At 38.1% G+C, this 12,794-nt stretch overlaps 1 protein-coding gene across 6 annotated transcripts in view; it reads left to right on the forward strand.

Annotated features, from left to right (window-relative positions):
- Positions 1 to 12,389, forward strand: part of LOC149917059 (kinesin-like protein KIF20B) — a 30,516-nt gene extending 18,127 nt beyond the window's left edge. For all 6 annotated transcript variants that reach the window (XM_090145200.1, XM_090145197.1, XM_090145198.1 and 3 more), the window contains 15 exons: positions 190 to 1,393; positions 1,833 to 1,971; positions 2,615 to 2,737; positions 3,155 to 3,215; positions 3,831 to 3,956; positions 4,218 to 4,357; positions 5,041 to 5,196; positions 5,848 to 6,024; positions 6,978 to 7,142; positions 7,801 to 7,926; positions 8,935 to 9,138; positions 9,749 to 9,829; positions 10,249 to 10,381; positions 10,930 to 11,072; positions 12,138 to 12,389. In XM_090145200.1, coding sequence (XP_090001326.1) covers positions 190 to 1,393; positions 1,833 to 1,971; positions 2,615 to 2,737; positions 3,155 to 3,215; positions 3,831 to 3,956; positions 4,218 to 4,357; positions 5,041 to 5,196; positions 5,848 to 6,024; positions 6,978 to 7,142; positions 7,801 to 7,926; positions 8,935 to 9,138; positions 9,749 to 9,829; positions 10,249 to 10,381; positions 10,930 to 11,072; positions 12,138 to 12,215 — 3,056 coding nt within the window. In that variant the 3' untranslated portion in view covers positions 12,216 to 12,389. The remainder of the gene's footprint in view (positions 1 to 189; positions 1,394 to 1,832; positions 1,972 to 2,614; positions 2,738 to 3,154; positions 3,216 to 3,830; positions 3,957 to 4,217; positions 4,358 to 5,040; positions 5,197 to 5,847; positions 6,025 to 6,977; positions 7,143 to 7,800; positions 7,927 to 8,934; positions 9,139 to 9,748; positions 9,830 to 10,248; positions 10,382 to 10,929; positions 11,073 to 12,137) is intronic.
- The last annotated feature ends 405 nt before the right edge of the window (positions 12,390 to 12,794 follow it).

Here is a 12,794-nt window from a genome sequence, read left to right on the forward strand (position 1 = left end):
CTATGTGTTCAGAGGGTTTTAACTCCTTTTGTACTTTCAAATACCATGTGATGTCAGGGTGTGACTTTCACGTTAAGACAGTTTTTCGCTTAGTAGTTGCTACTTGGTATTGCAAACTACTACCTAATATTGATTTTAATCAACGTGAGCTACATTTCTTTTCTTGGTTTGTTTGTGGTTTTTTTTTAGTTGTTGTGAAGGAGAGAAAGAAAAAGAGCACTCTAGAGCAAAAGAGAATTGAACACGCGAAACAGAAGTGCTCTGCGTACCATATGGAAGTACTAGCACTGAGGGAAAGAACTGAAGCCTTGGAACGTCACTTAGCTGTGCTTGAAGAACATTGCAGAAGAGAAAAAAATAAAAAAGAAAGTTTCAGTAAGCAGGTAACAAGTCTGCGTATTAAGCTCTCTTTTTCCGAAGAAACAGCTGCTGAGCTCTGTGAACAAATTCAGCAGTGTCAAGCTGAGTACCGGGAAATTGCTTCTGAACTTGATGAACAGAGATCTGTAAATATGGGGCTGGAAGAAAAAAACGTTCAACTGAATAACATCATAGAAGTTGCCAAACAAGACATAATTGATAAAGTGTCACAAGTAAAAGCAGTGCAGACCAAATTAGGTGAGTTATACAAATGCCACTTAGAGTCCTACGCTATCGACACTGACTTAGTCAATGTAAAGGATTCCTCAGGCTCTGAGGAAGGTGAACCGGAGAGATCTCAAATTAGTTCTGCATGCATTCAGTCACAGACTGCTTCTATATCAGATCTCGCACAGGACCGCTCCTTTTACTACAGTCTCGAAAGGATTTGGGAAGTATGCGAAAGTCTTATTGATGTTTCCTCCCAAAAAAGTCAGCAGATCGAAGCACTGCTTCAAGACGTTGAAAGCCTAAAGAAGGGACTGAAAGATGCTGAAAATTATAATAATCGACTTGAAATGAAGCTGAGTGAGGTTGCAAATCCAGGGAGTCAGAAAGAAGATCTGATGAATCAGTTGCAAGAGCAAATAGAAAAGAAAACTCGGGACTTTGAAAAAAAGGCTGCAGAAGATCACAGAGTAATTGCACAATTTGAGGAGGAAGTTGCCAACTGTGAGGTAAAAATAAGAGAGCTTGAATGTCTTCTGGAGGCTTTCAGAACAAAGGAAGACAGCGTGACAAAACTCAAAGAGTTACTTAAGGAAAAGGAATCTATTATTGTAAATCTAGAAACAGTCACGGCAGCACTGCAAGAGAAGTCTGCTAATGCGGACAGAAAGGTTGAAGAGTTAAGTAACAAAGAAGCAAATCTGATGGAAGAAGTTACGCAGCTGAAAAACAGCTTGGAGCGGATGAAACACTCTCTTTGGGAAAAGGAAAAGAGTGAAAAGGAGAAAATGCAAACTGTTGAATCGTAAGTAACCCCTGAGATAACTTACAGCCCTTTGAGAATGAGCTAGAGTTAAAACTAGTTCTTGTGAACATCCCGTTGACGTAATGCTTGTGCACGTTTATCAGTAGCCAAGCTACTGCGTTAGGATGCTTTGCTACGCTACTTGAGTTCAAAGGAAAAACAGGAGCGTGCAAGGAAGCAAAGAATAATTTGGGGATTTCTGGTGGTTCTGTTGTATATCCCTCAGAATACAATCTGAAGTAGTTGTTGCTTCAGAATCCGATTATGAGAAGCAAGCTGAAATCTGAAAGTAATTGTTTAAGTCTTGTCACCGGTCTAGATAGATCTAAGATTCTGTTTACAAATAGAAACCAACAGGCAGGGCCTGGATTAAGCCATAAATGCTGTTTCCGTGTGATGCGTACAGTAATGTTCTTTGTCTCTTTACTTTTAACATAAGGCTAAAAAAGGTCCTTGCTGAGAGCTCTGTCCTCGTACAGAATTTGAAAAAAGATTTGCAGAGGAAAGAAGAGGAGTATGCAGACTTAAAAGACAAACTTCCGGATGCCAAGAAACAAATTCTGCAAGTACAAAGCGAGGTTTGTAGTCAAGTGAGATATTTCTTCTAGAAGAGTATACTTGGCTTTCCGTCATTAGAACTTGTTTGCTCAGACCTTACCTATGAAGCTTAAAAACGTTTCACGCTAGTGGGGCAAGCAGCAATGCTTAGTCATTGTTGCCATTGAAGCTGCAGAAGAGACCTGAAGTCAAAACATGGTTTCATATAGATAACAAACAGCGGAAAGTAAACTTTGTTGGTAGTCTTGAATAACGTTTGTGAAAAGAATGGCTAATCCGCTTCTGGAGGGGGACTTGTTATGATCTCTGTAGTAACAGTAGCCTTGCTTTTGGTATTTGTGCTAATTCCAAAACCTCAAGCCTAAGTCTTGTGAAAAGTGCTGTTAAGTGGGAAGAAAAATGGTATTTACCTGAAGAGAAATAGACTGATTTCCAGAGGCTCTTTAATATAAGACATATATTTTTTTTCTTTATTTTCATCTTCAGTGATGATAATAATTAAAATTTAGTTATTAAGCAGGAAAATATTTTACAGCCGGTTTTGCTGGAAGTCAGAAACATTATTGGAAGTGTTTAGGGTGGAAAATTGAGGCATAAAAATGTATTTAGTTACACAAAATTTACAGAAGTTATAATTAACTGTGTGCTCTTCTTATGTTACAGGTGTCCTCATTGCGTTCTGTGGAGAAATCTCTGAGGAACAGAATTGATGAACTTGAAAAGATTAAAAAACAGTTCAGTGAAGAGCTGCATATCAAAAAGCTTACTATCCAGCAACTTAAACAGGTACTTGAATTTTATTAAAATTTCCTTGCTCTTAATTTTTTTTTAAATGTATGATGCAAGTTTTCCAAGCAACAGGAAAAAGCTTACAGAAATTGGGGTAAAATGAAAGTAGCCAACTGAAATTAGTGGTAGACCATGAAAGGTGTTCAAATCATTTGTCACTGCAGAGCACTGGCAGATTGCTTTGAATACAATAATCTGCGTAGTAAATACATGTTTAATACCTGCATATAACCTGATTCTGTTGAGTGACATCTCAATTAAGTTAATTGAAGTTAATTGAAATGTCTTAACTCAGACCCTTTTTATGAGCTTGAATGCTTATTTACAGTATATGAAAAACTGACTAATTCTAGACTGTCTTAAAAATTCTGCTTGTTTCTACTGTGTATGCTTTTCTTTCAACATGAAATATAGGAGCTGTTGAATAGCGAGAAGTTGGAAGAAGTCTCCAGACAATATGAGAAAATACATGATGGTAAGCCATTATTTTTCTGTGTGTGTGTGTGTGTGTGTGTGGTATCCATGTCAATGTTGTCACATTGCTAATGACTTTGGTGAGTCTTATGCATTTATATTTTAAAACATGACTTGAGAAACTCCAAACTGGATGTTACAAAGTCAAGCACTGCTAATGATGTTATTGTATGACTCTTATCAAGTAAACTTGAAAGTAAAGCAACGGATTTGGAAGAAGTTTCCAAGAAAGTGTAGGTTTAGTGTGCTTTTAAAAAAGTCTGCTGCTTATGTGCTGTTTTAGTTGACCTTTTGAAGAAAACTCAACCACTGAAATGTCAAGTTCTACAATAACAGATTCTGTAGGTTGGATGAACTTAGAGCAGTTGAACTACATTATTTTCTCATGTAATAAACTCCATATTCTGATTGTCCCTAGCCCTAGCATTCTCACTTAAAGCAAGTTGGCAAGACTCACTTAAGAACTCTGTATGTATTTGTATGCAAATATTTCAATAGAGATGCTCTATTTCTTTCAAGAGAGCTTTTGGTTATGGGGGAAGCTTGATTTGGAAACTCTTTGGGGGAGAATACGGGAACTAAGAGGGAGTTCATCTGTAAATTTTCAAACCTTCAGATCTGTGTGCAAAGGAAAAAATAATTGAAGTTATGCGGATGACATTAGAAGAACAAGAAGAGACTCAGCTTGAACAAGATCAAGTGCTAGAAGCTCAATTTGAAGAGAACGAAAGATTAGCTTCAGGTAATTTTTCAGTGGAAAGGGGGTAGTGATGCATTAGATGGTGCTTTAGATGTACTGTGATAGCCACTTCCGTTTTCATTTGACTTAGGCATTAATGTTCCATAGTAAACAACAAATTTCTACTTGTTAAAGGCTTCTGTTATTTCTTTGTGTCTATAGCAGGTAAAACGTAAGTGGCTTTAGTAAAAAGTCATTAATGTGGTATTTCAGATATACACTTGATACGATATGATGTCTAACCTCTTTTTGCATACTGAGTAGAACTGGAGACATGGAAACAGAGATGCAGGGAACTGCAGAACCAGAGCAGTATTGACCGTCAGCAAAAGGACGGGGAAAGGGAAGTGGCAAACATGAATGGAAACAATACAGAATTAATAAAGCTGCAAAAAGAGCTGAAGGTAACTTAACTTTAAAGTTGTAACTTCAACTTAGGAGACTACTTCTATCATGATAAAGTAATCTGTTATATTGATGAAGAAACTTCCTGTAAATCCTGCAGTGCAGTGTGCAGTAAGGACCAGGTACAGCTAGGAATCCTAACTCAGAATTTTTTTTTCTTCCAAGCAGTTTCTCAGGTGCTCTATGCTATACATGAGTATGTCTGACAATAGGTTTGATTGCGATAGAAAAGGACACAAAGTTGTTGTGGATTGGAGTGACGTCCTTGAGTACACATTGAGTAAATTGTGTTAGGTTTCTTTGTCCTTCAACCCTAAAGGAGGTGCAAGTTTTCTATGTCTCCTGCAAGGCAGCATAAAATCTTAGACACTTTTAAGTTAAAATGGTTTTTCTTTCTGTGACTTTTGGTGTAAGTTCTATAACGCTTGTGAGAACATTTATAAAGAAAAAAAAAAATGTTCTATGGAGTCCCTCCGGTCTGAATGAGAAAGACTGAAAATTATTATTTTTAAATGGAAAAGAACTGAGGAGTACCCAGTACGTGCACTTGGGAATATTCTGTAGTAAGGACTGCTAATGTTTCTGTGATCTTGTAGAAACAAGTCTATTTAACGATGACCTGGCTTTTAAGACTTTCATTCCTTGATGACTTGGTATTTCATTTCTGGTTTCTTTGAAATAGGAAAGTGAGGCCAAGTATCAAACCGATAGAAAAAAGTGGCTGGAGGAAAAAGAAGGACTCCTAAATCAGGTAAAAGAAGCTGAGAATCTTCGCAACAGAGAAATGAAGAAATTTGCTGAGGACCGACAACGTCATGGAAAGCAACAAGCAGAAATTGTAAGTGACAAGGTCCTGGCAGAGTCATCCGGTGTCTGTGGCTGGGAGACAACTTCAAGCCCAGTACTAACAGTATGGGCACATAAGAGTAGCTTGTCCAAGTCCCCTTGCCTTCTTACGTGACGAAGCCCATATGAGAACTGCTTGTTTTGGAAAAGGAAGGAGTAGGAGGGTCACAAAAAGACGAAGCTTTCCTAAGTACATCATGAAATGTAACGTATGTGGGACTTAAATAAGAAAGCTGCAGTTGAAAAATGAATTACTGCTTAATTAGTCTAAGAAAACATTTTGAACAATAGGATTTGTTTGTTTTCTGCAAGCAGCAGAGAGGGATGTGAGGAGCTTAGTATTTTTGTCACTTTGCCTGCGACTTTATTTTCCTCAAGCTCGTTAGTAATCACTAATTGAGCAAACCGAAGAGGAGGTCCTCAAATAATACTAATAATAATCTTTCTCAAGGAGAGAAATAGAGATTGTCTAATAGAAGCATGGTTTTGCTTCTGTAGTTTGTAGTGCAATAGTTCTGGAGCTCCTGTGGATCTTGAAGAGATCATGCATTTACTAAGACTGTAAAACAGTGCTACCTACCAAACTGTTAGAACAGTTTGGTGTGTAGTAGTGCTGTTCATCGTTAATCTTTTCTTCGTTTAGGAAAGACTTGTTGCCCAGCTGGAGGAAAAGGACCGCAGTCTTCAGAAGTGGCGCGAAGAGAGAGATCAGTTAGTAGAAGCTTTGGAAGTGCAGCTCAAAACTTTGGCTGCTAATGCCATACAAAAAGAGAGAGAAATAGCAGAACTGAAACGATCTGCCTTAAAGGATTCAAGCAAGGTCAGCTCTCTCTTCTTCCTGCCTGATTTGCTACCCATAAATTCTGCAAAACGCTATGCCTGCTCTTTGTATGTTGGGTGTAGTCCTGTTCTTAAGCACTGTCGTATTGACATCGTGTGCCGCTAACCAGAACAGCACCAGATTTTACTTTTGTTCTTCAGAAACAGAATTTCTGTTAGTGACTAGAGTTTCAAAATTTTTAGTAGTTCAAATAAACAGACGTCAGTTTGATGCTTTTGATCCTAAGGTTAGACTGGACACCCGTAACTTTTTCCTATAATTCACAGCATTTCTTGATCCCAAGCTAGGCTCAATACTTGGTCGCATAGGAGTTGTGTCTCAGGTTTCTCACTTTCTTTGCCTTCTCTGAGCTAGTATCTATAATGGCATGAAAAGACAGAAGGGGATGTGAGGAGAGATGCAGGGAAGCATCAAAGGCAGAGGGGGGATGATCTCTGGAAGTTGCATTTTTATTTCACTGCCCAGCTTTAAATCAGGATAGCCAATCTAAGCAATAGCATGGAACTTCAGAAGCTAAACGGAAGACCAAATGAGTTGTGCTTTTTGAGAATGTTTGGATTCTCCTTCTCTGGGAAGAGAGCTGTGCTGGTAGCAAAACCTCCCCTACAACTGCTGACATTCTCACATTTCGGGGGTCTTCATGAACAAAGAAAAGCTCGGGTTCTTGTATCCTAAGAGGAAGGCTGAATCACAGGAGTAGAATAAAAGAGAAGAATCAATATATATTGTTTTACATTTTCCCAGGCAATTTTGTGACTACTGCACTTGTAACAGTGACCATACAAAACACTGAAATGTCATTGTTCTTGATTAGTTTACTGTCTTAGCCTGCAATTCTAAAACGGTTGCCACTACGTAATTGCAATGCTGCTTGTGTATGTTAATTCCTTTTGCCAATCCTGCAACTCAGCAATTTTTACTGTGTTTACTAGGATAATGAAAGTGTGATAGAAGAGTTAAGAAAAGAACTGGCTGACAAAGATGACTTTATAAAGGAATTAAAACAGTGCATTAACCGCGATAGCCCCCAGTCTTTGCCAGAAGTACCTTTACTTGAAGAAAGACACGGTAGAATGGATCATTCTGTAAATGAAAAGGTATGATTATATTTATAGAAAATATGTACTTAAAGTCTTGTTAACCCCTTTTGGTTCTGCTGTTTTCTTAGGAGAGACTGGAAATCTCCCAAGAGTTAGACTCATTTTTCTTAGCATAGACTCCTTTAACTACATATTCAGTGACGAGTACCTGTTGGTTCTTTCTGTCTTCCACTCAGGCATGTGCTCTCATGCTCTCAAAAATATTTTATTCACTAGAACACCATCTCTCTACATACAGGAGAACTGTATGGAACTTTCCCCTTCAATTTTCCGTGTATTCATATGTGTGGACACTGAAGATTAGGCAGAGGTTTAGCCTCTGGCATTCTAACATAGCAGCTGTGAGCGTGCAGAGAGTATGGGGGAAATAGATGACAAGATGACCAGCATTACAGATTTTGTCCCTAAATAACATCTGACTTGGTCTCTTTTGGAGGCAGAGTAGTGAATGAGACTGTTGGTGAGAGTCAGTAGGGTGAACCTGAAGATCACACGGTGAATGGATGTTACTGCCTTCACAGACTTGTGCTGTGCTTCAACTTACATGTTCACGTGGTGTCTGAGCTTGAGGTTTTACACTGTACCTTAAGAAAACTCAAAATATTTTGGAGGTCTGCTGCACAGCCTAATCTTTACTCATTTTAAACACTTACAGCCTATGAAAAAAGAAAGCAAGACTAAAAATGGAGATGAAGAAAGTATTCCAGTCGGACATGAAGCTAAAGGCAATTATTCATCATCTCGACGTCCTAGCAGTGTCACTTCATTAAATGAATGTGAGGTTAGTATGCAACTTCAAATCTGAAAATGTTGTAGTTGTTCTGATCGTGATCGGGAGTGGGTAGGAAAAGGTCTTGAGTTCTCTTAACAATTCTCAAGCTTTGTTTATCCTTTTCAAGGTGATCAGATCACCTGTTTTTATAGCCTTTGGTAGGAATAAGAGCTGTTGAAACAATTGTGTGATGAATTCCTTTTATTTGCTGTTGAAAACTTTCCTCTTGGTGATGCTTATGATGTGGCTCATGATTAAATCAGTCACCTGGAAAACAGTGGATAGAGCCACTGAAATGGGCACAGCAAATTGAACTTGTTTTCTTCCCCTGCGGGATTTCTAACTTTGCTAACTTTTGTAAAGTAGCAGTTCTATATATTTATGGCAGTAGTAGCAGCCATCTGCCATTTCCTGGTGTCCCCAGCAGCCTGTCTTGCACGTTCTGTTCAACATCTGAACTCGCTTTCGATATGCTAGCTACTAGCTGAATTCCTGCCATAGAGAAGGAGGAGTCCAGGTGATCACAGCTCTGACTTTGTTGTTCCTGCCGAGAAAAACAGGGTTGGGTGGATCTCTGCAACTCTAGTGTAAAAGAGGAAGCGCAAACTGCCTAAAAGTAAGCTGGATGATGATAAAACACTTGAGTCAAAAGCTCCTGTTCCTGCCCAGTGCTGAAGCAGCAGAGTTGAGATGAAGAAAATCATGTCAGTTAATTGTATGACGAGAATGGTTGTCTGTGCCCTTGAGAAAAATGACTTGTAAAGCATCAGGCTCAATTTATCATGGACAGTTTTTTCTGTGACCGTAGATTGGAAACAATAATTTTAAATGTAACAGGTTCTAGGAATGAAGGGCTAAACTCTGCTGTAACTGAAATAGGCTGCTGCTTCTGTTAGAAGTTCTGTAAGCTAACAACTGGAAAATTGCATGTTTGCATATCCTTTTCCAGATGCATTACAGTTTTTTACTCTCGTGGCTACCTTAGCACTTGCACTTAAAATTTCTCTGTGCTCTCAGGAGCATTTGGAAACTGACCTCGACTCTTCTGAAGCGTCCACAGAAAATGGAAGATCTAGTCGGTTCCCAAAACCACAGGTGGAAATCCAACTGACACCTCTGCAACCTGATAAGATGGAGATAAAGCAGCACGGCAGCATGTCACCTGCCAGGGTGAAAATGCCTGAGACCAGTAAGAAGAGAAAAAGTGATGACATGGATGAGGTATGACCTAGACCAAACAGAAAACAGAATATCTGATGCCACTCTACCGTTTCTCATTTAAGCTTTAAAAAATGCTATTTCTATCTCAGGAAAGTAGTTGAAGCATTTAGTCGATAAACCTTGGTGTGGGGAGTCCAAGCTTTAATGAAACAAAACTAATAGCCAAGCTGGGTCATAATGATTTAAGAGAAGGGAAAGAATTTGTCTGAACTCCATTGTGTGTTTTCTTTGAAAATCTCTAGACATAAGTCAGCTTTTTAGACTTCTTATACGTTCGCTTTCCATTTTGTCTGAAATATCCGAGTATTTCCTGTGAATTGTCAACACGCAGTTTTGCTTCACGTGAGTCCTGGGGAGAAAAAAGTCCACTCTGTATGGAGATGGCATGGCATCACGGGATGTCTAATACTGATATCTTAATAATGCTACCAACCCGTTTGTGTAACTGAATGCTTATTTAGTATTTGATTCACACTGGAATAGTTACCACTAGCAAATACCTCCCTATTACTCAACGCATTGAAAGCGTTGAAAGAGTTTGCTTTTGTGATATAACTAATGGTTGTTCTTTCCAAAAGATTTGTGGCTAAAACTTGTCTTATTTTCCCAGGATTTTGTGAAAAGTGAGAACTCAAAAAATACAAAGTCTGCCGCGGCTTTTAATTCACCTTCTACAAGTGACAAGAAAATGGTTGGTTTTTGTTCTAGTCTGGAAGCTAGTTTGGGACTTTCTCTAATTGTGTGGCCATGGGAAAGGAGTAAACATTCTTATGCAGCAGTATTTTATCCTTGTCTGTATACCTGAATGGGAATCTTAAACTCTTATGACCTCTTCCTATTAAATTCCGTAGGCAAGTCAGTCTGTCCCAAGAGTGTATAATGGCTGGGCTGTACTGCTTCATTAGCAAACTTTAAGAAACTTGAAATAGCTGAGATTTTGACAACTCCCTAAAGGGTATAAAACTGTCTGTGTTACTTGCTGTTGTAGTATCATTAGCATAATAAACAGAGGTGTCAGTAGCAAAGCTCAAAATGTCAGCTTAAGATAACACTGAACTAAAATAATGCTGAAACATGCTCTTATTTCTTGTTCACGTGTCTATTGAACAGAAATCCAGAAAAAAGTACTTCCTAAGAAAGCGAGTACGTACTTCAGGTAGAAGATTGACTAGAACGAATGATGGAGCACTACAAAAAGTTGGAGATTTTCTTCAAAGCACTCCTTCTATTATTCACTCTAAAGGTTGGTGTCGAATAAGTAAGATTTATTCCTTGTTTTGTAGGCACTGTAGAATGGCTTGTTTCTGCTGTAGGCTATTAATGTATATGTTCTTAGAGAACTTGTCTGCCATGTTAAGTTGTTCTTCAATTTATGAAATAAATGATGCATTTATTCATCTCTTCTGAGATTGCTTACTACTTGAATAAAAATCTGCAAGTATACAGAGGAAGTTGACTCTACCTTGTGCTTCTGAGAGCACAGAAGTTAGGCCCGCTGTTCAACTCCTGCCAAAGTTCCTAACTTCCAGTGACTTCTGAGTCACATTTGTTTTTCATACTCAATTTGAATGTTTGCCTTAAGCATCCGTACCTGAAGCTATACATGGTTTCAGCTATAGAAGCAACAGAAAACCTTGATGGATAAATACAGTGTCTGAATATTTTAGTTTACATTTTATGTATCATTTATAAACCAAGTTTATAATGAAGGTTTTTGCATTTGTTGATATAAAGACTCAAGAAATCAGTAAGTCCATTGGTTTATGAATCAAAATAAATTTTTTCTTCTAGCCAAGAAGCTGATGGCAGTAGTAAGCTCTCCAAAATCTCCTGGACCAGAAAGTCTTGGAAAGGAGGAGATGAAGCCAAAAAGATCCAAAAGGAAGCTGTATTCAACTGACATTTCTTGCCCTCTAGATATATCTGCTTCTTGGGTAAGCGATTATACATGACTATTACATTGGACAGAATGGATTTCTGTAGTCTTGGCTTAACATAAACTACTAAGCATTCCAACAGACCTGATGATTTCATCTATTTGCAGGAGGAGGTTGAAAGTGCTGAGCTATTTCTTTATTCTACCTAGTCATTCTTGTTGGTCCTCCTGCAGTTTTATTTTCTCTTTGAACATCTCTGTATTTGGCTGCTGGCTTACAGCAGCCTATGTAGGTGATGTAGCAATCATGGGGGATGTCTTCCAATTTGGAAACATAGATTCTTACAGTGTGTTGGGGTGGGATTATTCTACTACAGATATGCTTTTCTAAAGCACAACTTAGACAGCTTTTTAGGTATGCTTAAACTGCGTTGTCTTGCCTAAGCCAACTTGTAAAGGATCTGATATGCCAGGACTTGATGCACCATTTTGGAAAGCAATCTTGTGACTCTGTCAGCAGCTATGGTGCTAAGAGTGTTCTTGCTCTATTGGAACTGCATTCGTTAATTATGTTAGAGTCCTTTTTCTGTTCTGTTTAGTGATCATTTGCCCACACCATAATATACCACTGAATTTTCTGTTGATTTGATGGAGGAGGGGGGCAGAAATCAAATTTTTTTTTGTTAGAGGATAAAGGAAATGAGATGATTTATTCTCTCACTGTAGTTCTGAGGACATGGAACTGAACAGAGATGTGAATTTCTGGGCAAGTCATAGCTACAGGGGCTTAGGCTAAAAATGTTTTCTGAACACCTCACGTTTCACAAAATGTGCTTTTGAATGCTCATTTGAAAATAAGTATTTTGAAGTGAAAGCTGCCCTCAGGTTTTCTTTGGATGTGGACATTTTTAGAAATAAACAGGATTTTGTACATTCTCCTTATTTGTTCCTTCTGATTAAGCTGCATTAAAACAGTCTCTGTATCCTATAGAATTCTGATTAAAAGATAATAAGCAAATGCCATTCTGAAATCCATTTGGGGAAAAAATATGTTTGCGTGGGCCAAGAAGAGCTTGTCAGTCTTGTGTAAAAAGACGAGTAACTTTTGAAATGTTTTCTTCAGGTTTTTGTGGAACAAAACAAGAAGGAAAGTGATCATCTAATCATCAAGCGACGACTACGATCAAAAACAGCTAAATAACCTCGAAGCATGTTTGTTCCCCATAGTCAGGACTTATTTCTATTATATTGTTATAACTGGTTGTTAATAAACGGTAACAGTTGCTTTGTTATGCTCTTAAGTTTGTATATAGGTGTATAGTGTTTTTCTGACGTTCCAAACTGACTCCTTTGAAGTTTAAATAAATACAAGCTTTCTTGAATTATGTGTTTGGATTTTATTTTGGTTTGGGTTTTTTTTATTTTGTTTGTTTGTTTGTTTTGCCTCCCTGTATAGGAATGATGTCTTTAGAAGTGTTTGTTATTATTTACTCATTGTGCAGTAATAACTATACTTGTTCAGGATGGCCTGAATTGCTTTTTTCATGTGACTGGTGTTCTTAGCAGAACTTTGCGGGAGAGGAATGGGATGAGTTGCATGATAATGCTTATTTTTTGAATCTTTTTAAAGAATTTTCTTTGGAGAGAAGATAGTGCCAATTCCTCAGTGTGGAAAAAAGATGCTTTCCCTCACTTGTGTGACTTCAGCTTTAAGTTACTGAAAATTTAGAAACATAATCCTAATACATTTTGGAGGAATTCTAATGTCCATGAACGTTAA

This window comes from Phasianus colchicus, chromosome 8, assembly GCF_987193195.1.
Source record: "Phasianus colchicus chromosome 8, bPhaCol1.hap1.1, whole genome shotgun sequence".
NCBI lineage: Eukaryota > Metazoa > Chordata > Aves > Galliformes > Phasianidae > Phasianus > Phasianus colchicus.